Source organism: Calypte anna, chromosome 17 (assembly GCF_003957555.1).
Source record: "Calypte anna isolate BGI_N300 chromosome 17, bCalAnn1_v1.p, whole genome shotgun sequence".
Classification (NCBI taxonomy): domain Eukaryota; kingdom Metazoa; phylum Chordata; class Aves; order Apodiformes; family Trochilidae; genus Calypte; species Calypte anna.
Window position 1 is genome coordinate 1669522 of NC_044262.1, and position 22571 is coordinate 1692092.

Consider the following 22571-nt stretch of genomic DNA (forward strand, 5'->3'; position numbering starts at 1 on the left):
TTAGGCTGGGCTGATAGGGATGTTTGTTCCTTTAGCTGCAGTGTTGCCATTCCTAGGAGAATCAGAACCACAAAGGATGTGCAATTTGTGTTCCCTCAAGAGTCCTCTTCATGAGCCACCAGTGTCAGCTGCTGCCCCCTCTCCTGCCTCAACCCTTAAGCCACATCTGAATTGGTGCTTTTGATCTCTCTTGAATCCTGAAAGAGGCAACCAGTGCTCCAAGCCCCCAAAAAGGGGAATCTTGATCCACCATTTGGATTGGAATGGATCTGGGTGGATCTGGGCATCGCAGCCATACGTGTCATTAGACAGCCAGCAGAGACAGGAATGGTGCCCAAATGATGAAGCTGTTCCTCCCAACTGAGCTCTGAAGAGAAAGAGCAGCTCCCAAGTCATTTTTTACCAAAGGTCTCTTAATTATAATTAGCTCTCTGTAAAATAGGAACTCAGAAGGGTGCAAACAGAATTGTTAGTCTTTGGTTTACCCCCAAAGCAGCTTTTGACAGCTGCATTCTTCATCCTGTAGGAAATCTGTTCAGTCCTGCTGGGTCTGGGTTGGGTGAATGGTGCTGAGGGATGGCACCAGCAGCTCAGTCATGCACTGAATTCAAGTAGTCCTTTCTCCAACGTGGCAAACATTGGTTTTTTTCCATCTGTTCACTTGAAATTTGACTCTGGAAAATGTCTATTTGAAAAAAAAATAAATAGCTGAATTAGTTGTAACCCATTTTGCTCTTGAAGATGATGTGAATAGAAAAGAATAATGTTAATAATGTTCCTTCTTCCTGATGACTTGCACTTCTTTTGCTAACATACATCCTCTCTTAGAAGTGATTTCTCCTTTCTTCTTCTTGGGAAAATTTCCACCACTGAAGTATTTAAATTCAATGCTGCAGTGATCTCTTATCATTATTTTATACCCTGGGATTTTTACAGGGTCCTGTGCTGGTGAGATGGCTTTGTTTATCCTTCTTACCTAAATCATCATGATCCCTTCTTACCTAAATTGTCATGGTATGGTTTGGGTTGGAAGAGTCCTTCATAATTCTGCAGAAACAAGATGGTGCTGAGATTTTTGATCAGAAGGATAAAAACTTCACAAAAGAAGCCTTGTCCACTCCCTCTTCTGTCTTGGATCCTCTAAATGAGGATGCCAGCTATGCAGTGATGCCAGCAAAGTTTTATTTGCTGCCAGTACCAGTGAGAGAACATTTAGGAGCAAACCCATTCCAATTTTTTTATTCTGTCAGGTCTGTAGCTCCTCAACAAACCTGAAGGAAATGGCAGGCAGCTAGAGGCTTGTTAGAGGGTGAGTGATGACAGACTAAGTGGACCCCTGAAAACTTTATTGTTCTCTGCTGACTGGATTTCTGTATTACATCCAGTGAACCTTTTGTGGAAGCCAGGAGCAGGAATAACCCTACACCTGATGTTTTAATGTACATTGGAGAGTGGAAGGGGGATCTGTCTGCTTCAGCCTCCTGTGCCTGAGGAGGGTTTCCCCTTTGCAGGACTCCATGGTTCTGCTGCTTCTCCTCTTGGGGTGATGCTGTACACAGGGTCTCTTATTCAGCCAACCTTTATTTTAAACAAGAACAAAGTAAAGAGGCAACCTGTGTTGGGCTTTAACACTTCTTGCTGCCTCAAAATCCATCCTAAGAAAATCAATTCTAAAAAAATCAGTTCTAAAAGAGCTGCCCTTGCCTTGCCTGCCACCTCTTCTCAGCACTTCATCCACCAGATGGGATGTGTGGTGGGCAAATACTGGTTGGCACACTTCTATTAAAGGTTTTAAGCCAGTGGTATTTATCATGTGGGAATTCCTTCCTTGTAGTTGGATGAAAATTTATCCACAGTTTTCCCTGAAGCCATTTGATCAAATCTCCTCAGAATGGGCAATTCCATGAGTCCTGCTAGGAGAGGAGTTGCCTTTGATTTACGTCTGATAGAAGAGGAGAGGTGCAGAAAGTGGTTATTGCTGTGCATTGGGATAGAAGTTTTCTGGGTTTTTTAACCATGCATTGAACGCTGCCAATCATTCTTCTTTTCTCAGGTAGTTTCTGTTATTTCTGGTGAAATAGGGCTGATGAAATGCACAGCTTGGCTCCTGGAGCCAAGGGAGCCCTTCTTAGGAAGCAGGGACTTCTCCAACATGAGTAACTGATTAGTACCGGATTGCAAGAACTCGTAAAATGATTTGGAGTTGGTTGGAGAAGTAAGAAATAAAATAAGAAACTGGAATGAATTGCAGATGTCCGTTGTAGATTTTAAACTGGGAATCCTAAAACCACTTGCCTAAGTTGAACCACATTAAGGGCTTGAGAAACACCAGGTCCATGGGAATCCTGTGCTGCTTGGCTTTGTGTCCAGAAGCCTCTGTTTTTCAGGCTAGACACCACATTTTCAGCTAGAGACTGTTTGGGTTCCAAGCAGATTTTTTTTCATTTCGTTTCAAGCTAAATTAAAAAAAAAAAAAAAAAAATGCAGCCAGCAGCCAGCAGAATATTTGGCTTTTGTTTCTTTACCAGCTGTTTTTGTTCTCGGAAACTCATTTTAGCTCCTGGTGTGTTTCTTCAATTTGTAGCTTATGAATTGCAGGAGCAGCTGATCTGCTGCTGAGTGCACCCTCTGCACAGAGCTGTGTGAGAACCCTGAGCTCTGTGCTCACCAGGAGAGGCAAACAATTTGTCATTTATTCCTAGAAAGAAGGAGCTCTTGGGTGAAGGTCACTAGATGGGATCTTGTGACTGAGAAGTTGGCTGCTCTCAAGAAATCTCTCTTGGAAGAAGGTGTCATGAGCTCCTTCCATACCTTGAAGCAGTGTCCTCCATACCTCCTCATCGTCCTCATCGTCCTCATCGTCCTCATCGTCCTCATCCTCCTCATCCTCCTCATCCTCCTCATCCTCCTCATCCTCCTCATCCTCCTCATCCTCCTCCTACAGAGTCTCAGCATTTCCTTTGATCTCCTGCTGCTCAGCCTTGGCACCAGGACTGCATCTTTAGGGTGGGGGCCAAACCCTTCCCTCCTGGGGGCTCTAAACCCAGAAGTTTGGTTGCATATTTGTTGAGATGCTTCTTATCTCAGCCATTGTTTTACCTTTCCTGCTTGTTCCCCTAACAACCCCTTTTGATCCCACTCCACAGTGACCAACCCAGCCCACACCCACGCAGGGGCACATCCTGACCAATGCTCTTACCTCCCAGTTAGGGCTCATGGCTTCTGTACTGCTCCTCATTTGTTTGGGGTGAGAATGAGAAAGAAAAAAGCTGTGTTGGGACCTCTAATGGTGGTGACCTCCTCTTGTCAGCCAGAGTCCTTTCTGAAGCCATTTACTTTACAGTTTCTTCTCTGATCTCAATCTCAGCCCTGTGTGTTTTCTCTGTAGCTTTTTTAAAAAAGCCTTTTTTTTGTTGTTTTAATTTTTGTTGTTGTTGTTAAAGCCCATAGTGCTTTATCATATGCTTAATTTTAAGCACAGTGAGCATGTGCATGTGCTCAAGCTTGTTCACAGATGTGTTTCTATCTCAGGACTGGAGTGTGAATGAGGAGCCAGGGGTAGGGGCTTAATTCTAGCCAGGGATCTAGCTGGGTTGTTGTCATTCTGAAGAATTCTACTTTAAAGCCATCACTTCTGCTGCACAATTAATTTATGGTGTGGTACAATAAAAACATGTCAGGGATTTCAGATGCCTAAGATGAGGAAATGCCAGGATTTAAGGATGCCTGCACCACACCAGCCACCACAGTGGGGGTGTCAGTTGTGACAGGCTTTAATTACATGACCACATACCAACTTTCTTTTCTTTTTTAAAAGAAGAATTGTTGCTTTTCCCATTGCTGAAGATGGATGTGCTCTGGAGTGTGTAGTTAAGACAGCTCCTGTCTGTCAGAGCTCTGCCTTACTTGTTCCTATAATGAGAGGGGGTAGAGGGAAGCAAGTGGGGAATTGCATTCCTACCAAATCCTGATTTCTATTCTTATTTCCTCTACAGAGATCTCATGTAGAGGTGGCTGTCTTGAAGCTAAGCACGCTCAGAGTGGTTGTTCAGAGTTTCATTTAAGAAAATAAAGGAAAAGGCAAGAATTTTTTTTTTTTCCTGAAAGGAAAAGGCTTGTGGAATAGAGAGGAGTAAAGGGTATTGTCAGGGGAGCAGGGCTGGTGAAGGCAAGCTGTGATGAGAGAATCCTCTTTTGGGAGGAAAGAGCCAGATATGAGTAGTTTGTAGCCTGTGGAACTTGACCAGTGGATGGAGGAGGAAGTTTAAACGACACAAAAATCCCTCCTGCTAGAATACCTGTGGTGGGATTCTGCCTAAAAGCTTGCATAATTTTTCTCACCATCCAGGTTGGGATAGTTGAGTAAAAGATACTTGATGACAAACCTAGAGCAACATAGCTGTGAAAAACAGTACCTCTTGTGTGGTCAAGCTGAATGCTTTAAACAAAAAATAAATAAATCCCAAGTTTCTGAGATCTGGAGACATGTGCCTAATGGTAGCAGAAATGGCTCACTCTGAGTTTCAGTTTCTCATCTGGGAGTTGGAGATAAATAACATCACGGGGTACATTTGCTTTCTCATCCCATGGTTTCCAGTCTCAGCACTGGTGTGTGGTTTGGTTTGAGGGTGGTGACTCTGGGGAAGGAGACATTTGCAGAATTGTAGTTTTTCTTCATCTTTTTTGTTCCTCAATGAAAACTCCAAATGAACATACTGGCTGTATTTTCTAGAGAATGTTTTTTTCTCTCTCTTTAATCCTAATGTTGGTCCCAAAACCTTTCCCATTCCTGTATCTCCAAGGTAGGAGCTCTGAAAGCTCGGGGAGGGCAGTGCAGATGGGATGAGCCATAAGCTGGGTGCTATCCTGAGCTATGGATTTGTTCAGCCTGGAGGTGGAAAAGGTTTGGAGCAGCTCTCTTTGTCTAAAGATCACTTTAATCAAAGAGGAGGTTTTAAATCAGGATGTTTGAGGCGAGTTCCTGGGAGAGCTGAGCTCTTGCAGGAGAATCCAGTACTGGTTTCTGAGCTGATGAATAGCAGCTTGTTGTAATCTTTTAAATTCAAATTCTTTTCTGTCCAAAACATGCTGTTCCTGAGGCTTGGGCAGTTTGAAAAAAAAAAACAAACTGATGAGCAATTTACTTTTAATTTTTGTCTGATGATTGTTATAATTATCCATTGTTACAGTTTGTGACCTTCCACTAGAATTTTTCAGTATGAGTTTAGAAAGATTCCTGCTTTTATGTGAAGAGGGTGTGACTGCAAGGAAATGTTTGTTAAGTTGGGTGGAACAACTTATCTTTGGTGTGTTTCTGTGTGGGACATTGATCTTCAGCTGAATGCTGCAGACTGAATTATAGCCTCTAAAAAGAGAGTGAACGTCTAGATTTAGGGGACTGAATTGTCTCATCCCCTAAAACCTCCAAGTGATTCACTTTACTGGGGTGTAATGCCTGTAGGATGGAGATGCTGGTAGTGCCAAGCATGTAGGAAAAGAAGGGAAAGGTTGGAGGGAGGGGACTGGGCAAACTGGGAAGCTGCCCTCTGCCATCCAAAGCTTTGGGTTGTGCAACGTAGCCATGAGGCAGTGACTGTGCTTTAATGAATAAGTATTAAAATTGTCACTCCATAATTTGTAGCTGGTGCTTTTCTGTATCTTGAGGAGTTAAATTCCTGGCTGGTGGAGTCAGCATTTTGATGTAATGCTGGAAAGCAAATGCTGCCAATTTGGAGTCCATGGCTTTAGTAATTGGTGGTCCTGCTGCGTTCTCCATAACAAATGGACAGTTCAAATACTTGATGTTTATAGAACTAATTTCCTCATTTAAATGCCTGTTTAAAGGCTCTGGTTTAGTGTTTCATTTCTCAGTGACCTTATTGTATTGAGAGATTGAGTTTCTGATCAGAGGCTTCCTAGATGTGTGGTTCAGGAGCACGGCACTCTCTGAGCTGTCCTGAGCATGAAAGGCAGCAAGGAAACCCATCCATATCATGGGAGGTACACTGGAGATTAAAAGATGTTAAATATATGGCTTAGTAACAAGTATTCTTGAAAGCTTTCCAGCTTGGGATGGTGCTACAGACCTGCCTATTGTTAATAAAATGTTTTTCACAGTGTCCCCCTTGTCCAATGCTGATATTCAGTGGTGGATACACCTTGAGAAGAGTCTAATATGTGAGCTTGGACTTCAGCTTGTTCAGCAAGGAGAACTATATGGATGCACCTTGCTTTAGATTTAGTTTCTTAATTTTATGTGTCATTCAATTGCAAAGAGTTTTATGCTTCACATCCATGCAGGGGGTTTGAGTGTTGTTTAGGGCAGGAAAGAAACTAGACAGCCAGAGGCTTGACTTCTTTTAGTCAAGTTTTCAGTACAATTACTTGATACACAGATTAGATTTTTCTTGTTTATGTAGTAGTGACCAGGAAAATAAACAAACATAAACATTTGAACAAAGTAACTTAGGTAAAGGCAGTGAAACTGTGAACTGCAGAAACCAGTCTGTCATTTTAGACCATGCACATTTGGGAACAGGTTTATGTTCCAGCTTCTTAAAAATGTCACCTCTTATTTTAATCAGTAGCATGCTTGTTGAAAATAAACCAAACCTCCTGGGGAGAGGAGGGGGAGGTTGAAACAAATGAATCATGTCCCACTTTTCATTAGAATCTCATTAGTTTTGCAGTTCTGAGGTATAAATCAAAAAACATAAGTGAGAACAGCAGTTCCCAAAACCCAGTTTAGGTTCCTGCTAATGGATGTCTGGCTCCTTATCCTTCATGTCAGCTCTGACTGGAATTCAGGAGGGCACTGGGGGGTTTTTAGGCTTGGTCTGGTTAGTATAGATAGCATGAGAAAAATCCATCTGTTTAGGTATGAATTCAGAAGTGATTTGATTCACGGGGATGAGAATAGGTGGGAAGTCTGGTTGCCAATGGAGTCTTGAGGGTTTTTATCCTCAGTGCATTTGGGCACATTTAGCTGGGTCTGAAGAAGATGCATTTGTAAAGAATTTCTGCCATGATTGTGAAAAACTGGGTTATTGGTTTTTGTTTTTTTTTTTTTTTTTTTTTTAAATTAGGCTTAATTGCAACTTTTTGTCTTGGATGTGTTTTGCAATGCAGTGATTTTAATTTGAGTGAAACATGGACATTGTGAAACTGCAGAGATCTGAAAATGGGCACGAAAAGAAAGGAAACTTAAAAAGGAAACCTAAAATGTGTTTCCTTCACACACAGTCTTTGCAAGTTTGTGTTAAACCAGATACTTGCAGAAGCAGGGTGTGATGGTTCATGACTTCAGCAGCTAATAAAACTTGCAGAGGTCAGGATGAGGAGGTGCACTTTGCTGTGTCGTAGCTTTAGTGGTCTTGGGGGGGAAATCTGCTATAATATAAAGATTGGTTTTATTTCCAAGCTGTGCTCTCTAGTTCTGTCCTCATGAACACAGGCTCTGCTTTGTCCTGTCCCACCACTGCAGCTCCCAGTGCCTGTTTTTTCTTGGATGGATGAGACTTTTCTATCACAGAGGTGCAAATCTCGGTGGAGAGGAGCAGGGTGCAGCCTGGGGTCCCTTAGCAGAGTCTCATGTCCTGTGAGCACAGGAAAGGAGTCCTGGGGAGGCCCCCCTGGGGTCCAGCTGGGTCCAGCTCTGGAGTCCCCAACACCAGGAGGACATGGAGCTGTTGGAGCCAGTCCAGAGGTGGGCATGGAGATACTGGGAGGGCTGGAGCAGCTCTGGAGCCAGGCTGAGAGTTGGGGGTGTTGAGGCTGGAGAAGAGAAGGCTGCAATGGGGAGACCTTAGAGCACCTTCCAGTGCCTGAAGGGGCTCCAGGAAAGCTGGGGAGGGACTTGGGACAAGGGCCTGGAGGGATGGGATGAGGGGGAAGGGTTTCAAGCTGCAAGAGGGGAAACTGAGATGAGATATTAGGAAGAAATTCTTTGGTGTGAGGGTGCTGAGCCCCAGGGTGCCCGCAGAAGCTGTGGCTGCTCCATCCCTGGCAGTGTTGAAGGTTGGATGTGGCTGGAAGCACCCTGGGCTGGGGGAGGTGTCCCTGGGCATGACATGGGGTGGGAATGGATGAGCTTTAATGTCCTTCTGACCCAAACCAGTCTGGGATTCTGAGAAAATAATGAGTCAAGGAGAAATCTGATGGCCCTGTGATGGGGTAAGGATGGAAGCAGATGAAAGTGTTCTCCTTTGCTGCTGTAACTATGGCCCACTTGTCTGTAGGTCTTGTCTGAAAGGACTTGGCTGGTGGTTAGCTGAGAAGATTGGGGTTGGTTTGTTGCTGTTTGTTTATATGAAGACCAGACCCACACAGGCTGCTGGGACCTTTGCATATTAAGGCCTTTAGGACAAAGCCAGACTAGTTTGATGTTTGTGGTTGTGTCTGCTGAACCACATGGGTTTCATTATAAATATAGGAGATAATGTATACAGCAGCTCAAGGAGAGGAAAATGCCTCCAGCTGAGCCAAATTCCATGGAAAATCTGTTCCCCCTTCTAGGATTACAACAAAAAGCATACCTGCTCCATTGAGGTAACACCAAGCATGTGTCATTTGAAAAAGTGATACTTTCTTTCCTGCAAAAAATAAACTCTGGGCCCAAACAGATTTAATAGCTGAGATTGGAGGGTGCATGCAAGTCTGTTCAAAATCTTCTGTAATTTGACATGAACTTTGATTTCCTGCCAGCCTGCAAATGTAGGTCAGGAAAAACAGGTACTTGTTTCTCCAACAACTGTTTGATTGCTCAGGTATAACTTGCAGAAGTGTTCTGCTTTCTATTTTCACTGATTTATAAATCTTTAAATTTAGAAAAGCAAATGGGTCTTTCCCTTTTTCCACAAGTGCATCATTCTTTCCACAGTATGTGTTTGGAGTTCTGAGTGCTCTTTTACTTGGAAAGCAAGTGGAATGCCTGCCAGGTTGAAATGCTTTACATTTTTCAGAGCAGTGCAGGCTGCACTAAGAAGCATTTTGAACCCTTCCCTCCAGAGTGCCCTGGGATGCCATGTGGCCTCATTAACAGATTGAAAGCTGCTATTTTCATGTATATTGTTTAAAACTTGGCTGCAGCGATGAGGTGGGGAGGGAACACCAGGGAAAGGAAAAGAAAAAAAAAAAAGGGAGAGAGAAGAAAAGGAGCCTTCAGGCTGATACTGCTGCTTGTTTTGTTACAGATAGACAAATCTGTGCAGTTTTCCTAGGATAACATTATTTTGGCTTTGCTTTGTTCCATTTGGGATGTCTTCATTACACTTGCTTGAGTTTAGCTTGGATTAAGATGAGAAACTTGTGCAGATTTGAGCATGGCTCTATGAAGTCTCTCTTGGTGGTAGGTTAAAAATAGAGCAGTTTTGTTTTTTTTTTTCCCTGTTGTGGTCTAGATGAGGTGCAAAAAGGAACAGCCATTTTGTTGGATGTATTGTCTCCTGGGTTTTGTTCTGTCCTGAGCACAGGACACATCCCTGTGGTTTCTCCTTTGAAGGAGCTTTAAGCCCATTCAAGGTAGGGCTGGGTGAAGCCAGGCAGATGGCTGCTGCCTCCTTCCTCTTCCTCCTCACCTTTCCTACAGAAATATCCCATTTCCTCCTTACTCAAACCAGCAGACACAATCTCCTGACATCAAATAAAACCATGCTTATCCCTCGTTATGGGTGGTGAAGCCATTGCCACCAGAGTACCCTGGAGCAGAGTGTCCCAGCCCATGTCCCCAGGTTCAGGGAGCATCACCTGGGCCAGGAGTGGGGGCTGCCACCTGCCTGCTCTCTGCTTCTCTCCTGGGAAGGGCAGTTCTGCATAATCTGGATGTTTTCCACGGGATGCTTTGTGGGGTCAGGCTGCTGCATTTGAACTCAAAATTTCCAAGTCCAGATAGTTGGAGTTTCCTACAGAAATTAAGTCTGGATTGCTGGTGGTGGTAGGAGTAGGAAAACAGAAACTCTGATGGAGAAGTGACAGGGGTGGCCTTTGTCCCAGCCATGTCTGTGGGGTAACAGAGCTGTCACCCCTGCTGACAGGGGTGGCTGGAGCACTCTCACTGAGGTCTGGAATACTTCCCCTGCATCAGGAATACAGTGAGGGGACCTACACACATCCTTTGGATGCACCCTTTGGATTTTGCATCCTCCAGGAGCACTCTGCTCATCTCACAGGAGGAAACTGCCCTCTGCAATTCCTGTTTATTGTGGCATCTCCACACCCCCAGCTGCTCCGAGCTGTTCTGCAGGGGGCCTGGGGCTCAGCATTGAATGTTGAGTGAACAGCTTGTGCTGCTGTCACTGTGCAGATGTGTGAGCAAGCCTGATGCCATCTGATCAAAGCTTTAGCATTTGCAACCTCTTCTTCCACAGTACTGAAGCCAAAAGAGGGCCCTGGAAATCCTTTCCTTTTTGCATTTTTTGCCGTTTATAGATCAATATCATTTTCATTGTCAGTTCTATCCAGGAATCTCATCTTTGCCCCTTCCTAACAGTTTGCTCAGCCCTTCAGAGGCCTGGGGACTCCTAATGTCATGGTATCAGATGAGTTGTTGGGGTAGCTGTGGCATTATTGTCCTAAGCTTGGCTTCTGATGCTGCGTGCAGCAGCAGAGCTGAGGGAGCAGTGACAGATGAGCAGAGGCTTCTGGAGAGGCAGCAGTGCATCCCCCAGCTGTTTGGGAGAAGTGGGGGAGAAAAAAAGGAGATTATCCCATGATGTTTACAGGGCATCGGTCACACAAACAATGCCTGTCCCCTCTGACAAGAGGATTGTTTAATTAGTTGAGGGTTTGATAAAGAGATGATGGAACATACTGTGCTCTGAAGGCATCTGTACAGCAGGCACGTCCCCTGCTAGTGCTGGGCTGTTCCTTTTTCCTGAGGAGCTCTGTTCCAAGTCTAAAAGCTGGTTACTGTGAGCATATTCCTCTGAGTTTCTGTTGTAGGAGAAATAAAATTATAATTTGGCTGCCTGTGAATTAGCTCTGAGTATTCAGAAAGAGAGAGGCAATGCAAGTTGTACTTGGAAAGGCACGTTTTTTATATATGTATTCTGGTGTCCTCACTCCTTGTACCTTTATAGCTTTTCCCTTGCTCCCTTTTTCTTATTTTTAACCTGTGACAGGTATTGCCAGGCTGAATTCCCTCCCACAGACTCTGAACTGGACCAGAATGAGACAAACCCTGTGCCTCTCGGGGTCTCTGTCTGCTCCTTCTCCTTCGTGTCTCAGCACAGGGGTTGCTCCTCTGTGGCACTGGGACAGCAAATCCTTCAGTGACTCCTCCTGCTCTCAGGGAGGTTTGTGGAGTCCTGTGTTGGTGCCTCACTTGCACCATTTCCATTAGAGCTTCCCAGAGGGATGCACAGCCTTGTAAAAAAGATGGTTTTCCTCCCAGTAAATAGCACTTACTGCCAATCAGCAGCTTTCCTCCTGCTGCAGCACCCGTGTGGTGTCTGGTTCAGGACTCTGTTGACCCAAGTTGTTTCTGTCTTCCTGTTTTCCACAAACTCTTGGGCTACAGGAGGTGGTGAACATACCTTGTAAGAAACTCAGGTCCAGTGTCTCAGCAGCACAGGATGCTGCTCTGTGCTTTTGTACCAGTGAAGATGAAGTTTCTCTTTAGTAGGAGCTGTGCCAGCTTCACCACCCACAGCTTTGACAAAGGGTATTGTTTCAGCATTTGAAGTGATTAATAATTTTTAGAAGGATGCAGTTTTCCATTTTCAGCATGTTGCCTCAGATTTCCTTTTTGCATCCCAGACAGCTTTGGAGAAGCTGAGGGGCACAGGAGTTCAGAGGAGCTGAGGGGCATGGTGAGGAGCATTTCCATGTCTTCATGGTGACAAATTTACCTCTTGTGTCCCATTGAAATCTCCCTCCCATTACCCCTTGTCCTATCCACGTGACTCCTTGCACACAGGGAGTCTCCATCTTCTTTTAAGTACTTTTAAATACTGGAACATCATTAAAAAGTCTCCCCTGTTCTTCTCAAAGCTGAACAAGCCCAGGTTTCTCATCCTCTCCTTGTATGGCAGGTGCTCCTGTCCTCTGATCATCATCCTTGTGGCCCTTCTCTGGGAAGTCTTGGTACCCTTTTAATTTGCTTTTCAGACCCTGCAATTTCTGGTAGGCATCTGCAGACTTACAGGGTGGAGAGCTTCCCAGGAGAGCACAACAGGGTGAGATCTTTTTCCAGTGGTTACTTTGATCAAGTGTGGACTTGTGTGTACATCAGGCTTAATGTGAGGGGTGCTTTATGGCACAGTGGCAAAGCAGAGCAGATTCATGTTATCTTGATGTAGCTAACTTGCTGCCCTGTGAACAAGTGAACTAGATCATAACATCCCAGAGCCAGACATGGCATTTCATCTTGAAAAGGGAAAGAATCCCAATCTCTCCAGTGGTTGCCCACAGCTCTGCTGCTTCACTTTGAATTTGTTGCCAGTTGTTCAGATGCCAAATCATTTGGCAGACATAAATCAGATATTCCTGCCCGTGCCTAAAGGAGAATAATATGTTAGTTCTAACATTTGTATTATTTTATGGGTCGATTCATCATTACTTAAAGGTCTTTCAAAAGGTGGTTAAAACTATGCATAAACTGTAATACTTTCTGAAAAATTAGACCATGATTATTGTAACTCTAACTGCAAGTAATAAATCATACTGAGAAAAACACATGCCTTTCAGGTTAATAACATTGTGTATGGATGCAGAGCAGTCCAAAAGCATTTTCCTCAACTTCTGAAGATCTCCTGTAACTATTGTGAGCTCCTGATACAAGTGGGCAGTTTCACAGTGACTGTGCCTGCCTTGCTCTAAACTCTACTGAAAATTAACCTGAGCTTTTGAACTTGGATACTTTATTCCCCTGAGATGGTCTGAGCCACTCCAGAGCAAGAGAAAGCTGGAAGCCCTTGCCTGTTCATTAGAATAAGAACCAAAGGGCAATGAGCAGTTTATTGAAGACCCAGCTTCCAGTCACAGGGGAAAACCTGGCTCACTACCCAGCAGTGGCTTCTTGGTCCCAGCCTTCCAAGAGTGCTGGGAGGAGATGAGAACACTGACTTCAAATTCCCCTTGTTTTGGACAGTATCATCTCCCACAAACTTGGTTACAAGCCAAGGCCCCATGTGAAAGCTGTTTATGCCACCAAGGATGACCTTGTGAATCCTACTTAGGGCTTAATCACTGCATTCAGAGCCTGCTTTCTGGGGAAGTCCTTCTGCAGGAGGTGATTTGGGGTAAGGAAGAGCTCTCCTCAAGGGAGTTTTGAAAGCAGCTCGTTGTCAGGAGTGATGGAAATAACACTGATATGGCTTGGGAAGAGACAAAAACTCAGCACAGAGTGGGTGGTGCATAATGTGACTCAGGTTTGTGGCTTGGTGGGGTGTGATGTTGTTTCTCATGCTATGGGTACAAGCATGAGGAAGCTGACAAGGAGAATGTGGGGAAGATACTGGCTCCATGCTCTAAAAGCTTGGCAAAGGCTTAATTGACTTTGATAAGGAGGCTTAATTGAACTAGATGTCATTTGGTGATGAAACTTGTTCAGAAAGGAACAGTGAGAACCCCTACCCTGCAGGATTGACAGGAGGGTGTCAATCCCTTAGGTACCAACAGGTGAAACTGTTTAGGACAGAGGTCTTCTCAGAGAACAAGCAAAGCAGACCAGGCCAGTAATCAGTCTTAATCAATACTTCCAGGATTACCCAGGATTTTCAGCCACAGCAAAGCCAGGGTCTCCTCCAGCTTTTCAGTTGTTACCAATCATTCAAACATTTTAATTGTTGCCAGTTGATCTCTGATTGCTGCAGCTCCTGCCTCTTCATCCTCCCTGTTGAGCATTGAACAAGGAGAATGTTCCCTTAAGGAGATGGGAGGACCCACAGTGTAAAAGAAACAGAAATAAGAGGCAAAAGTTGCTAGAAGAGGTAGCTTCTTGTTGACAAGGTATAGCAGATCTAAGGTGAGAAAAAAACTACAAAGGAAATCTAGGTCAAGTTGGCTGAAATAACCTCGAAATTAAAATGCTTGTGGGACTCCTGAATTCTGAAAATGTTGGCAAGGTGGAAGCAATGCCCTCAGGATCCAGCCAAGGAGCTTGCCCAGAAACCTGAGTGTTATGGGGAACCTGTGGAAGCTGCAGAGCTGCTGGCTGGGGGGCAGCCAGGCTGATGGTGACTTGGGACAAGGACAGGAGATGAGGAGCCCCAGAGGGATTTGTTAGCAACAGGGATAACAGAGGAAATGTTGAGCTGAAAGGAAATCCTTGGATTATTCTGCTTTGACTCTAGTAGGATTTAGACGTGGTCTGGAGTGAAAGTGTTGAGGAAGAAATCAACAGATCAGAGCTGAAGCCTCTCTGAGTGAATAGAAAGGGGAGATGAGCAAGGGAAGCACATCAAGATGGAGATAATTTACTGGATTGCTGAAATTACTCATCCATCCTGGAAAGGCTCCTGTGTTCAGTGTTGTGTCTACAGTTACTCAAGCAGAGCCTTCAGGAGAAGGAAAGCTTCAAGTCTTAAAGAAGGATTATGTAAAAGGAAAAATTTCCTCCCTTCATCTTCCCCTGTATTCCAGGAGTCTTAAATTTGTATCTGTGTTGGCTGAGAACTTGCTGAAGCATCTGTCAGTCAGGAGGGGATTGTTTTTACTGCACTTTTACCAACCTAATTACACTTCCAAAACTTTATAGTGTAGAGCCTCTCTTCATGATCCCTTGTGAGCAACCCCCCAAATGGAGTTTCCAGCAGGAGGCATGAGTTCAGCTGATGTTCCTACACCCATTGATGAGCTGTGCTGGTGCTCTGCTCCATGTCTGCTGGCCAAACAGCTGCAGGAGTTTAGGAGGGGACTGTCCCCCACTGCTTCTCAGCACTGCAGAAGGAATGTGTCCTTGTACCTCTGTTTCTCTGGCATGGAGCTCAGCAGTTTCACACAAATTCTTTCACCCACTGTTCACATCAGTGTGCCAAAACTCTGAGCTGGATGGGCATGCAGCTCCCAGCCAGCTGTGCTGTCTCCCAGCAGAAAAAGGTGACAAACAGCTGGCAGGAGCAGTGTCTTCAGCTGCTTCAGGTTTGCGTGCCAGAGTCTGTCCATCAAAGCCTTTTGGAAGTGCCAGGCTCGAGGGGATGGTTAATGCATTATAGAAAAAGAAAATGCAGAAGTTGATGCAGGATGATGAAGCTTCCTCAGCAATCCCAGGGAAAATGATCAGATGCTTTCTGTTCCCAAGACAGATGTTCCTATGTCTGGGTTCATGGCTTAACAGCAGTGCCTGAACTTGAAATCAAATTGCTGGGAAGCAAACAAAGTGCCTGAATAAATCAAAAAGAAACAGCCCTGGCTGTGTTCTGGGAAGTACTGGAAGTCACATATGGAGTCCCCAGTATTGTTGTGGTTCTGGTGTTAACACAAAGGTTGGAAAGAAGGAAAGCAACATAAGCTTGGTTTTCATTTGAGAGCTTGAGTTACTGAATTATCAGCATTTAAAGTAAGCACACTGTGTCTCCTAGTATGAAGGATTTGCCTACTGCTATTACAATAAACTCAATTATTTAGTCCCCTTTCGTCTCTAGTTATGGAATATTCATCTAGAAAAGGAGATGAGAGTTGTGTGCATACTGCTGAGTTCCCAGGGACCTGGTCGGTGGGAGTTTGTCAGCAGAGGGTGCCAGAGACCATCAAACAATCCCAGACTCAGCCCCCGAAGGGGAAAAGCAGGTGGGAAGCTCAGCACTTGGTGTTCTGGAGCCAGCATCCTTTCCTGGGGCCTCAGACACAAAGAAAACACCCTCAAAGCCTTGCCCTGGGTTTCAGCAGTGATGTTGGTTATTTCCAGGATGATTTTTTTTTTATTATTTCCAGTGTTCCATGAGACTGAGTGAGGCATAAGAAGTGTGAGGGGAGCTTGGTCTGCAGAGCCATCCCCATTCCCATTCTGGATAACAGGGAGGCTTCACACATACTTCAAGAAGATGGGGGAAAGAAGAGGCATTGAACTGTGAATTTCAGGGGTTTCTCCCCACCTTTTTTCCCTTCCTTAGAAAGCAGGATTCATCTCACTGTGAGAGGTTCTGTTGGATCATCCCTGCTCACTCTCTGGAATCACAGAAATCAGTGTCAGGGGTTGGAAGGGACCTTGAGAGATCATGGAGCACCTGGTGGGGGTCACACAGGAACATCCTGGGGGGCTTTGAATGTCTCCAGAGGAGACTCCACAACACTGGGCAGCCTGTTCCTGTGTTCTGAATATTCTGAGGGCATAGCCCAGCTGTACTGCTGGAAATGGAATAAAGAGTCACTGCCTTCACTTCAGCTGGATGCTGCTGGTAAACTGTTTATCCTGGCTGGGGGGGGAGTGGTGACCCAGCCCTTGGAAGTTGCTGCTTTTCTAATGCAGGGTCAATTCTACTCCCAGGAGTAAAACACACAGGGCTGAGCTGCATGGCCAGCTGGAGATTAGGAAGGGATGGGGGTGAGCTTCTTGGTTTCCAATCTTCCTCTGCATGGTTGGTACCTGCACACAACAGTTGCTTTATTCCTGGTATCCCATTGATGCTGAGGATGTGCTGGGCACTCAGTGTGCAGGAAGGCATTCTCCTGGGTTCAGGTTTTATTTATGCCCTTGATGTCACAACAAGTTGCTGATGGATGTTAGAAACGTGGACAGGAACTGCCATAAAAAATAAATTCTTGTCAAGCTGGCAGATTTCACCGTGCTGAGAGGAATAGCCTGGATAATCCATCTCACTTTGATAGACATCTGTTGATACTTTCTCTGCTGCTTTCTAGTTTTAGTGTCAGAACTAATGAGGTGAAGGGTGTACTCTAGAACCATGTAGCCTGACTGCTTTTTGCTTTATTTGTTTTTTTCCTAAAATGTTTGGGGTTTGGTTTTTTTCGGTGTCTGTGCTTTTTTTCCTATGTCCTTATCACGGGGAGATGGAGTTTCTCTTTCTGAGCTGTTAAAGATCTATATGATAAAAAGATTGTAAAAATAGGTGGAACTGCTATTTGTATTTCAGCCTGTGTCTCTTTTTCCCACTTTGAAATAACCCAGGTTACTGAGATTGCTTGTAAATAGGCTCAGGATGTAGGTAAAAATGTGACATCCTGAGCCTGAGATGTCATCATTCAAGAGTAGAGCAGAGAGTTTGGGTGTAGCTTGAATGGTGTTGGGTTTGTGGTCAACTCTGCCCCCAGAGCTGCTGAACTGGGTTTAACTTCAGGATCCAGTTTATAAAAGTCAATTAAAAGACAGGCATGGTCTTCAGGTAAAGCTTTTGTTAGGGCTTCCAGGACCACATCTTCAGGACCTGCAGGATAACATCACCTTCACCCATGTTCCTTACTCATTTTTCTTCTGCAGATGGATCAGTGCTGCTGCTTATGCTTGTGTGTAACAATAAAGCAATAAAAGGGCAGATTGCATAAGTGTGAAATAGGCTTAATAATCACAGGAGGGAGAAGACTACACATACAATTTGCTTCCTAGTATTTGCCTACTTGTTTTTAAAGCTTTAAGTCACTCTCACTTCACATTTTCCTGTATATTGCCATAAGCAAGCAGAATAGGAACTGCTTTTTTGTTTTGGTGATGTTTTCTCAGGAGAGATAAGATTTTTTTCATAGCCTCTTCACCCAGGTGCTGGGCTTTAAGGAAACCACCAGCTCTGCCAGATGTACATATACCTTTAGCCTTTTGTCCAGTGACTTGAATCACTTGTTGTTATTGCCACTCCATTTGGATCTTTCTAAGCATTTGTGTGCTGCCAGCACGCTCAGAGTGAGTACTCTTGAGGGGGAATTTCCTTCCTGATAAACAACTCTGTGCTGTGATTCAGCAGGAAGGATGTGGTGGTTAAGGCACTGGATGGGGATTTGGGAGGCATGGGGTCTGTTCCCAACTCTACCACAGTCAAGATGTGATGGGTGGAAGGGCAAACAAACAAAGAGGAGGAGCTGTTTAGCAAAAACAGTCTTACATGGACTGTTAGTCCAGTTTGGAAGTTAGATAGGTCTGTTTTTTTTGTTTGGTTAATCAAGTAAACAGTGTTAGAGACTCCTGTTTGTGCAACTGAAAGCTGAGAGCTCATCACAACCTGTTCTGGGAGTTCACATGTTGTTTTAAATTCATGTGGCTTTAACATGCATGAGATTGCAGATGCCACTTTTCAGCATTTTTTGGTTGACTTAATTGACTGATTCACCATTAGGTTCAGTCACCTTCAAGCAGTGAACTATGACTTGTGTGCTAAATTATCTTTGCACAGTTTCACCACTATCTTGCTTAGATGTAAAGACACAGACCACACACAAGATATTTCCTTTGTCTTATTAGGGTGAAGTTCCTATGGTTTGATAGTCACACCACCTTTTTTCTTTTCAGAAGCAAGAGCTTGGGCCACCAATCCTGAGCTGTAGACCACTAAGCTCAGCATCCTGACTTGGTGCTGCCTTTGGGATGGATCAAGATGGTGACTCAAGTGATCAGCCCAGGGGTGAGTTTTTTCTTGTCCAAATGTTTGCTTCTCTTTTCCTGTTTGTTCAGCATGCTTTGCTTTCCATTTATTTTTCTTACTGCTATTGGAGGAGAATGCTGAGTCACAAGAAGAGCAAAACTTGTAAATTCAGAGCGTGCCAGGGAGGTTACTGGATCTTTGAGGTTTCCTGGTCCACATCTTGTTGTTGGCATTGTCAGAACTGTGTTCCAGGTTGAGACTTTTTGAAACAACTTCTATTTATAACTTCTCACTAATTCAGAACAACACGTGCTTTTTATTACTGTGTTACACAACTCATTCAGATTTTATTCATAGTTTAGTTTCCTTGTTAATTGCTTTTGCAGTGGCATTCCCCCATAAAGGAAGATCCAGGGAAGATGCACATGCATATTATTTTTTCATGAAGGTTTGTCAGGGTCCTCACTGGAGAGATTGAATGGGCAGGAATTCATTCATCATTCTGCTCAATCCTACCACAAATTTCCTCTCCATCCCCATCTTTGGTTATTAGAGTTCAGTGTCATCTGGTGCTTCTGGCAGTTTCTGCAAAGGAGAAGGGCCTGAAGCAGGCAGTGCCTGACTGCCTCCCAGGCTCCAGCTCAGCTGTGTACTTTTTTGGCTGTGTGAAGGGGCATTCTTAGTTCTGATGTGAGGGCTATTTTTTGACAGTTTCCATTGTTCCCTGCTCTTTGTTAATGGATGAGGTCTTTTTGTCTGATTCCTTTTTCAGAAGCAGAGGCCATTTCAGTGCCGTCTGCTCCCAGGTTTGGGGATTTTTCTTTTGTTGTCAAGAGTCCAGAGAATTCCTTCCTCACTTTTTCAGGCCCGTTTGGACAAACTCATCCAGACAATATCTGCCTGAGGGGATTGTGAGGGCATCCCCTTGCTGGAACAGCAAAAAAAGTGGCACCCTGTGCCATGCCCTTGTTGTCACATCCCCAGGTTGATGGCTCTGGGGTTCTGAACACCTTCCTACACTGAAGTTCTTGCTGTTGTCTATGGGTTTGAATCAGGGAGTTCAGGATGGAAAATTTTTGGCAAATTCCTGTGGTAAGATGGAATATCTGTTTTCAATATTCTCCACGTTTTCTTTCCTGTGATCAGATGATGCTGACATGTCAGGATGTCATGCAGAATCATCCCCAAAAGGACCCAGAGGTTGGTTCTTTGGAAGAAGATGTTCAAGGAAAGCCTCTGTGTAACACAAACCATGCTGGGTGCTTGTGAGAAATGTGTGGATCTCATGGTTAGAATATTCACAGACTGTCATTGCAACATTATTTTTTGTAGGGCTAATAAGTGTCTTGCCCTGAGTTTAGATCCTCTCCTTAAAACAGGCACAGGTATGAAGCTCCCAAGAGAGTCACATTTCCAGTGTACTGGTGTAGATTTTACACCCTCTGTCAAGTGCATAATACTGGTACTCTTAAAGTCAAGATACTGGGATAGCCAGATCTGATCTAACCATGATTTATATCTTGGCTGAAGACAGGGATCTTGCAGTTTGGACCTCCCTTTGTTCAGCCTCCAGCACCAGCCCCCTGGAGCCACCCAGTGAGTTTTACATTGTCACTTCATTGAATTATCTGAGCCTTTCTACCACTGCAGCTATACTTAGAGAGGAAGGATATTATAATCTTGTGAAAGATTAAAATATTTTTACTGTAATCCAGCTGGAAGGGTAGCACTTTTCTCAGGGTAAGGCACAGCCAAGGTTTTTCCCATTCTGTCCTCCCCTTGTATGCAGGAAGGAAGTGCTGGCAAAGGCCCCCTCAGCTTCCTGCTGACTTGGGAGCACATTTCCAGACACAGCCTTCTCCACCATCCATCACCCAGCCCAGCCAAACAATCCCAGCCCCACAAGGGGAAAACACACATCTCCCACAAACGCTTAGGAGGCAGCCTGAGTGCAGAGCACTGGGATCTGTGGGCTGTCTGACTGCAGGTTACCCAGGGTTTTCTTCCCTTGCCCTTGGCTACTGAAGTACTTGATTAGAAAAATTCCACTTTAGAAGAAGCAGTTTAACAAAGAAAAACAGGGGGAAAAGCAGGAAGAGGGCTGATGATCAGTTCAGGAGTTCCAGCACTGACAGGCTGTGGAGCCTTAAGCCAAGGAAGTGACTGGGGATGGTCCCTGATCCAGAGCACCCCAGGGTAATGTGTCTGGCCAGAGGAGAAGGAAGTGATTCCTGTCTGGCAGAGGTTCTGTCAGGTCTTCAGGGCAGAGCAGTGATGAGGCAAACACAATCTGTGAGGAAATAAATAAGGTGGAGGCCTCACCTCTGAATGACTCACCTGTGCTGAGCCTGATTCTGTGCCCCTCTCCAAACAGAGACTCAAAACTGACACATGATCTTTTTCTCATACTACTGGTTTTGTTTGAAAGCTGCCATATAATATTTAGATATTTTCAGACGTATCTGTAACACTTTTTAAACAATTCCTTAAAACAGCTACTTGGTGGGGGTATTTTTGCAGTATGGCCCTAGCATTCTCTCCAACTTTGAGCTGGGAATTTCATTTTGGTTCTGAAAGCAAGAGGCTGCAGAGATGGGCTGGTGAGAGATGATGAGCAATCACCATATAATGCTGTTGTACAATGGGATATGACAGAATCTCAAGAGTCTAACTGGATGGAGAAACAGCTTTCCAATACCTGAGGTTGAATTTCCCTTCTACATCTCACCTGAGTGTGCCATGTGTAAGACTTGGAGTGTGAGCATCCACACAGAGGCAGCTCTGCCTGTGTTACCATCTCTGTCATTCTGCCTTTTCCAGCAGGTTTTTTGAAAGCAATCCTATTGGTCTTTGGCCTTGTAGTAGGTTGTGCCCAAGTGAACTGGTTTATACTGGGAAATGGAAGGAGGGGGATGGAAAGGCTATCAGCCAGCACAGCTCCAACACCTGCTCTCCTTCTTGCAAACTGATGCCCCTGTTGAATTGTACTCAGTGTTTGAACCCGGGGTCAGCTAAAGCACAGCATCTTGTAAATTAGTGTGGAGTTAAAATAACCTTCAAGTCTTCCCTGTTTGGGATGTTGGAGGGTTTGGAGTAAAATTCAAGTCAGAGTCCAGCTTAATGGTATATTCCAAACTTACCCTGAAAACTCAGCAGTTGTTTATAGTAGAAGAATGTGGTATTTGGTGGGGTTGGATTTTTCCTGAAAGAACTGGTACTACAGGATTACTTCAACCTTTCCTCTGTTCTCCCTGGAAAGGCTCCTGGCAGTAATCCCTGCAGTGGGACTCTGCAGTGTGCCCAGTGTACTCAGTGTCAAAATTGTATTTACGTAAGGCTGTGTTTTAGTAAAGTCATGATGAAACTTGAATAAGAGTGTAAGCTCTAAAATAAATAAATAAATAAGATGTTGTTTTAATGATAAGGTTTTTAGGCTAGAGTTGTGGAAGTTGGTGAAGACTTTCCAGAAGCAAATTGCATCTGACTGAAATCTGGCCACTCTGACCCACTCTGCATACTGCCTGATGTGCTGTGGTTGTACATGTTTCAGAGCAGTTCATTCTTTTTAGACTTCTTTATCATTAAAAAATCCAGTGTGTAATTCTGAACAGTCCTGATAAGCAAAAAAAATCCCCAGCTCTGTGTGGCTACCTGTGCAAGCACCTCATCTGCCCAACCAGCTGTGCCTTTCTGGGGTTATTTCTTTCTTTCACCTCTGCTTCACATTTTTGTTATCATTTGTCTGGGCTTGCAGCAGGCATGGGGTGGAGGATAAGCTCTTTAAATGCCTTTACAGTACCCTGTGGGACAGAAATTATTTCTTATTTAAGGTCTTTACAGAATGCAGTACTGTGGACTCCTTACTTAAAATCTGAAGGCATTTCTGCAATGCTGAGTTACTTTTAAATCTACCAGAAATGCACATAAGTAACACCCATTGAAAAAGAAAAGAAGGTAAAAGTTACCAGGGGTGGGAAGGATAATAAACAGCAGTAATAACTGTAATAAAACCTAAGGTCTGATCTGTCAGGGCAGTGGCCTAGAACTAGGGAAAATCAGGTTTTTTCCCAGGTCAGGGCTGCAGGTAGATGCTGTCAATTGAAG

The 22571-nt window shown here is 44.4% G+C and overlaps 1 protein-coding gene across 6 annotated transcripts in view; it reads left to right on the plus strand.

Annotated features, from left to right (window-relative positions):
• EXD3 (exonuclease 3'-5' domain containing 3) overlaps positions 1–22571 on the plus strand; it is a 215484-nt gene that overhangs the window by 23039 nt on the left and 169874 nt on the right. For all 6 annotated transcript variants that reach the window (XM_030461428.1, XM_030461430.1, XM_030461425.1 and 3 more), the window contains one exon: positions 18395–18506. In XM_030461428.1, coding sequence (XP_030317288.1) covers positions 18470–18506 — 37 coding nt within the window. In that variant the 5' untranslated portion in view covers positions 18395–18469. The remainder of the gene's footprint in view (positions 1–18394; positions 18507–22571) is intronic.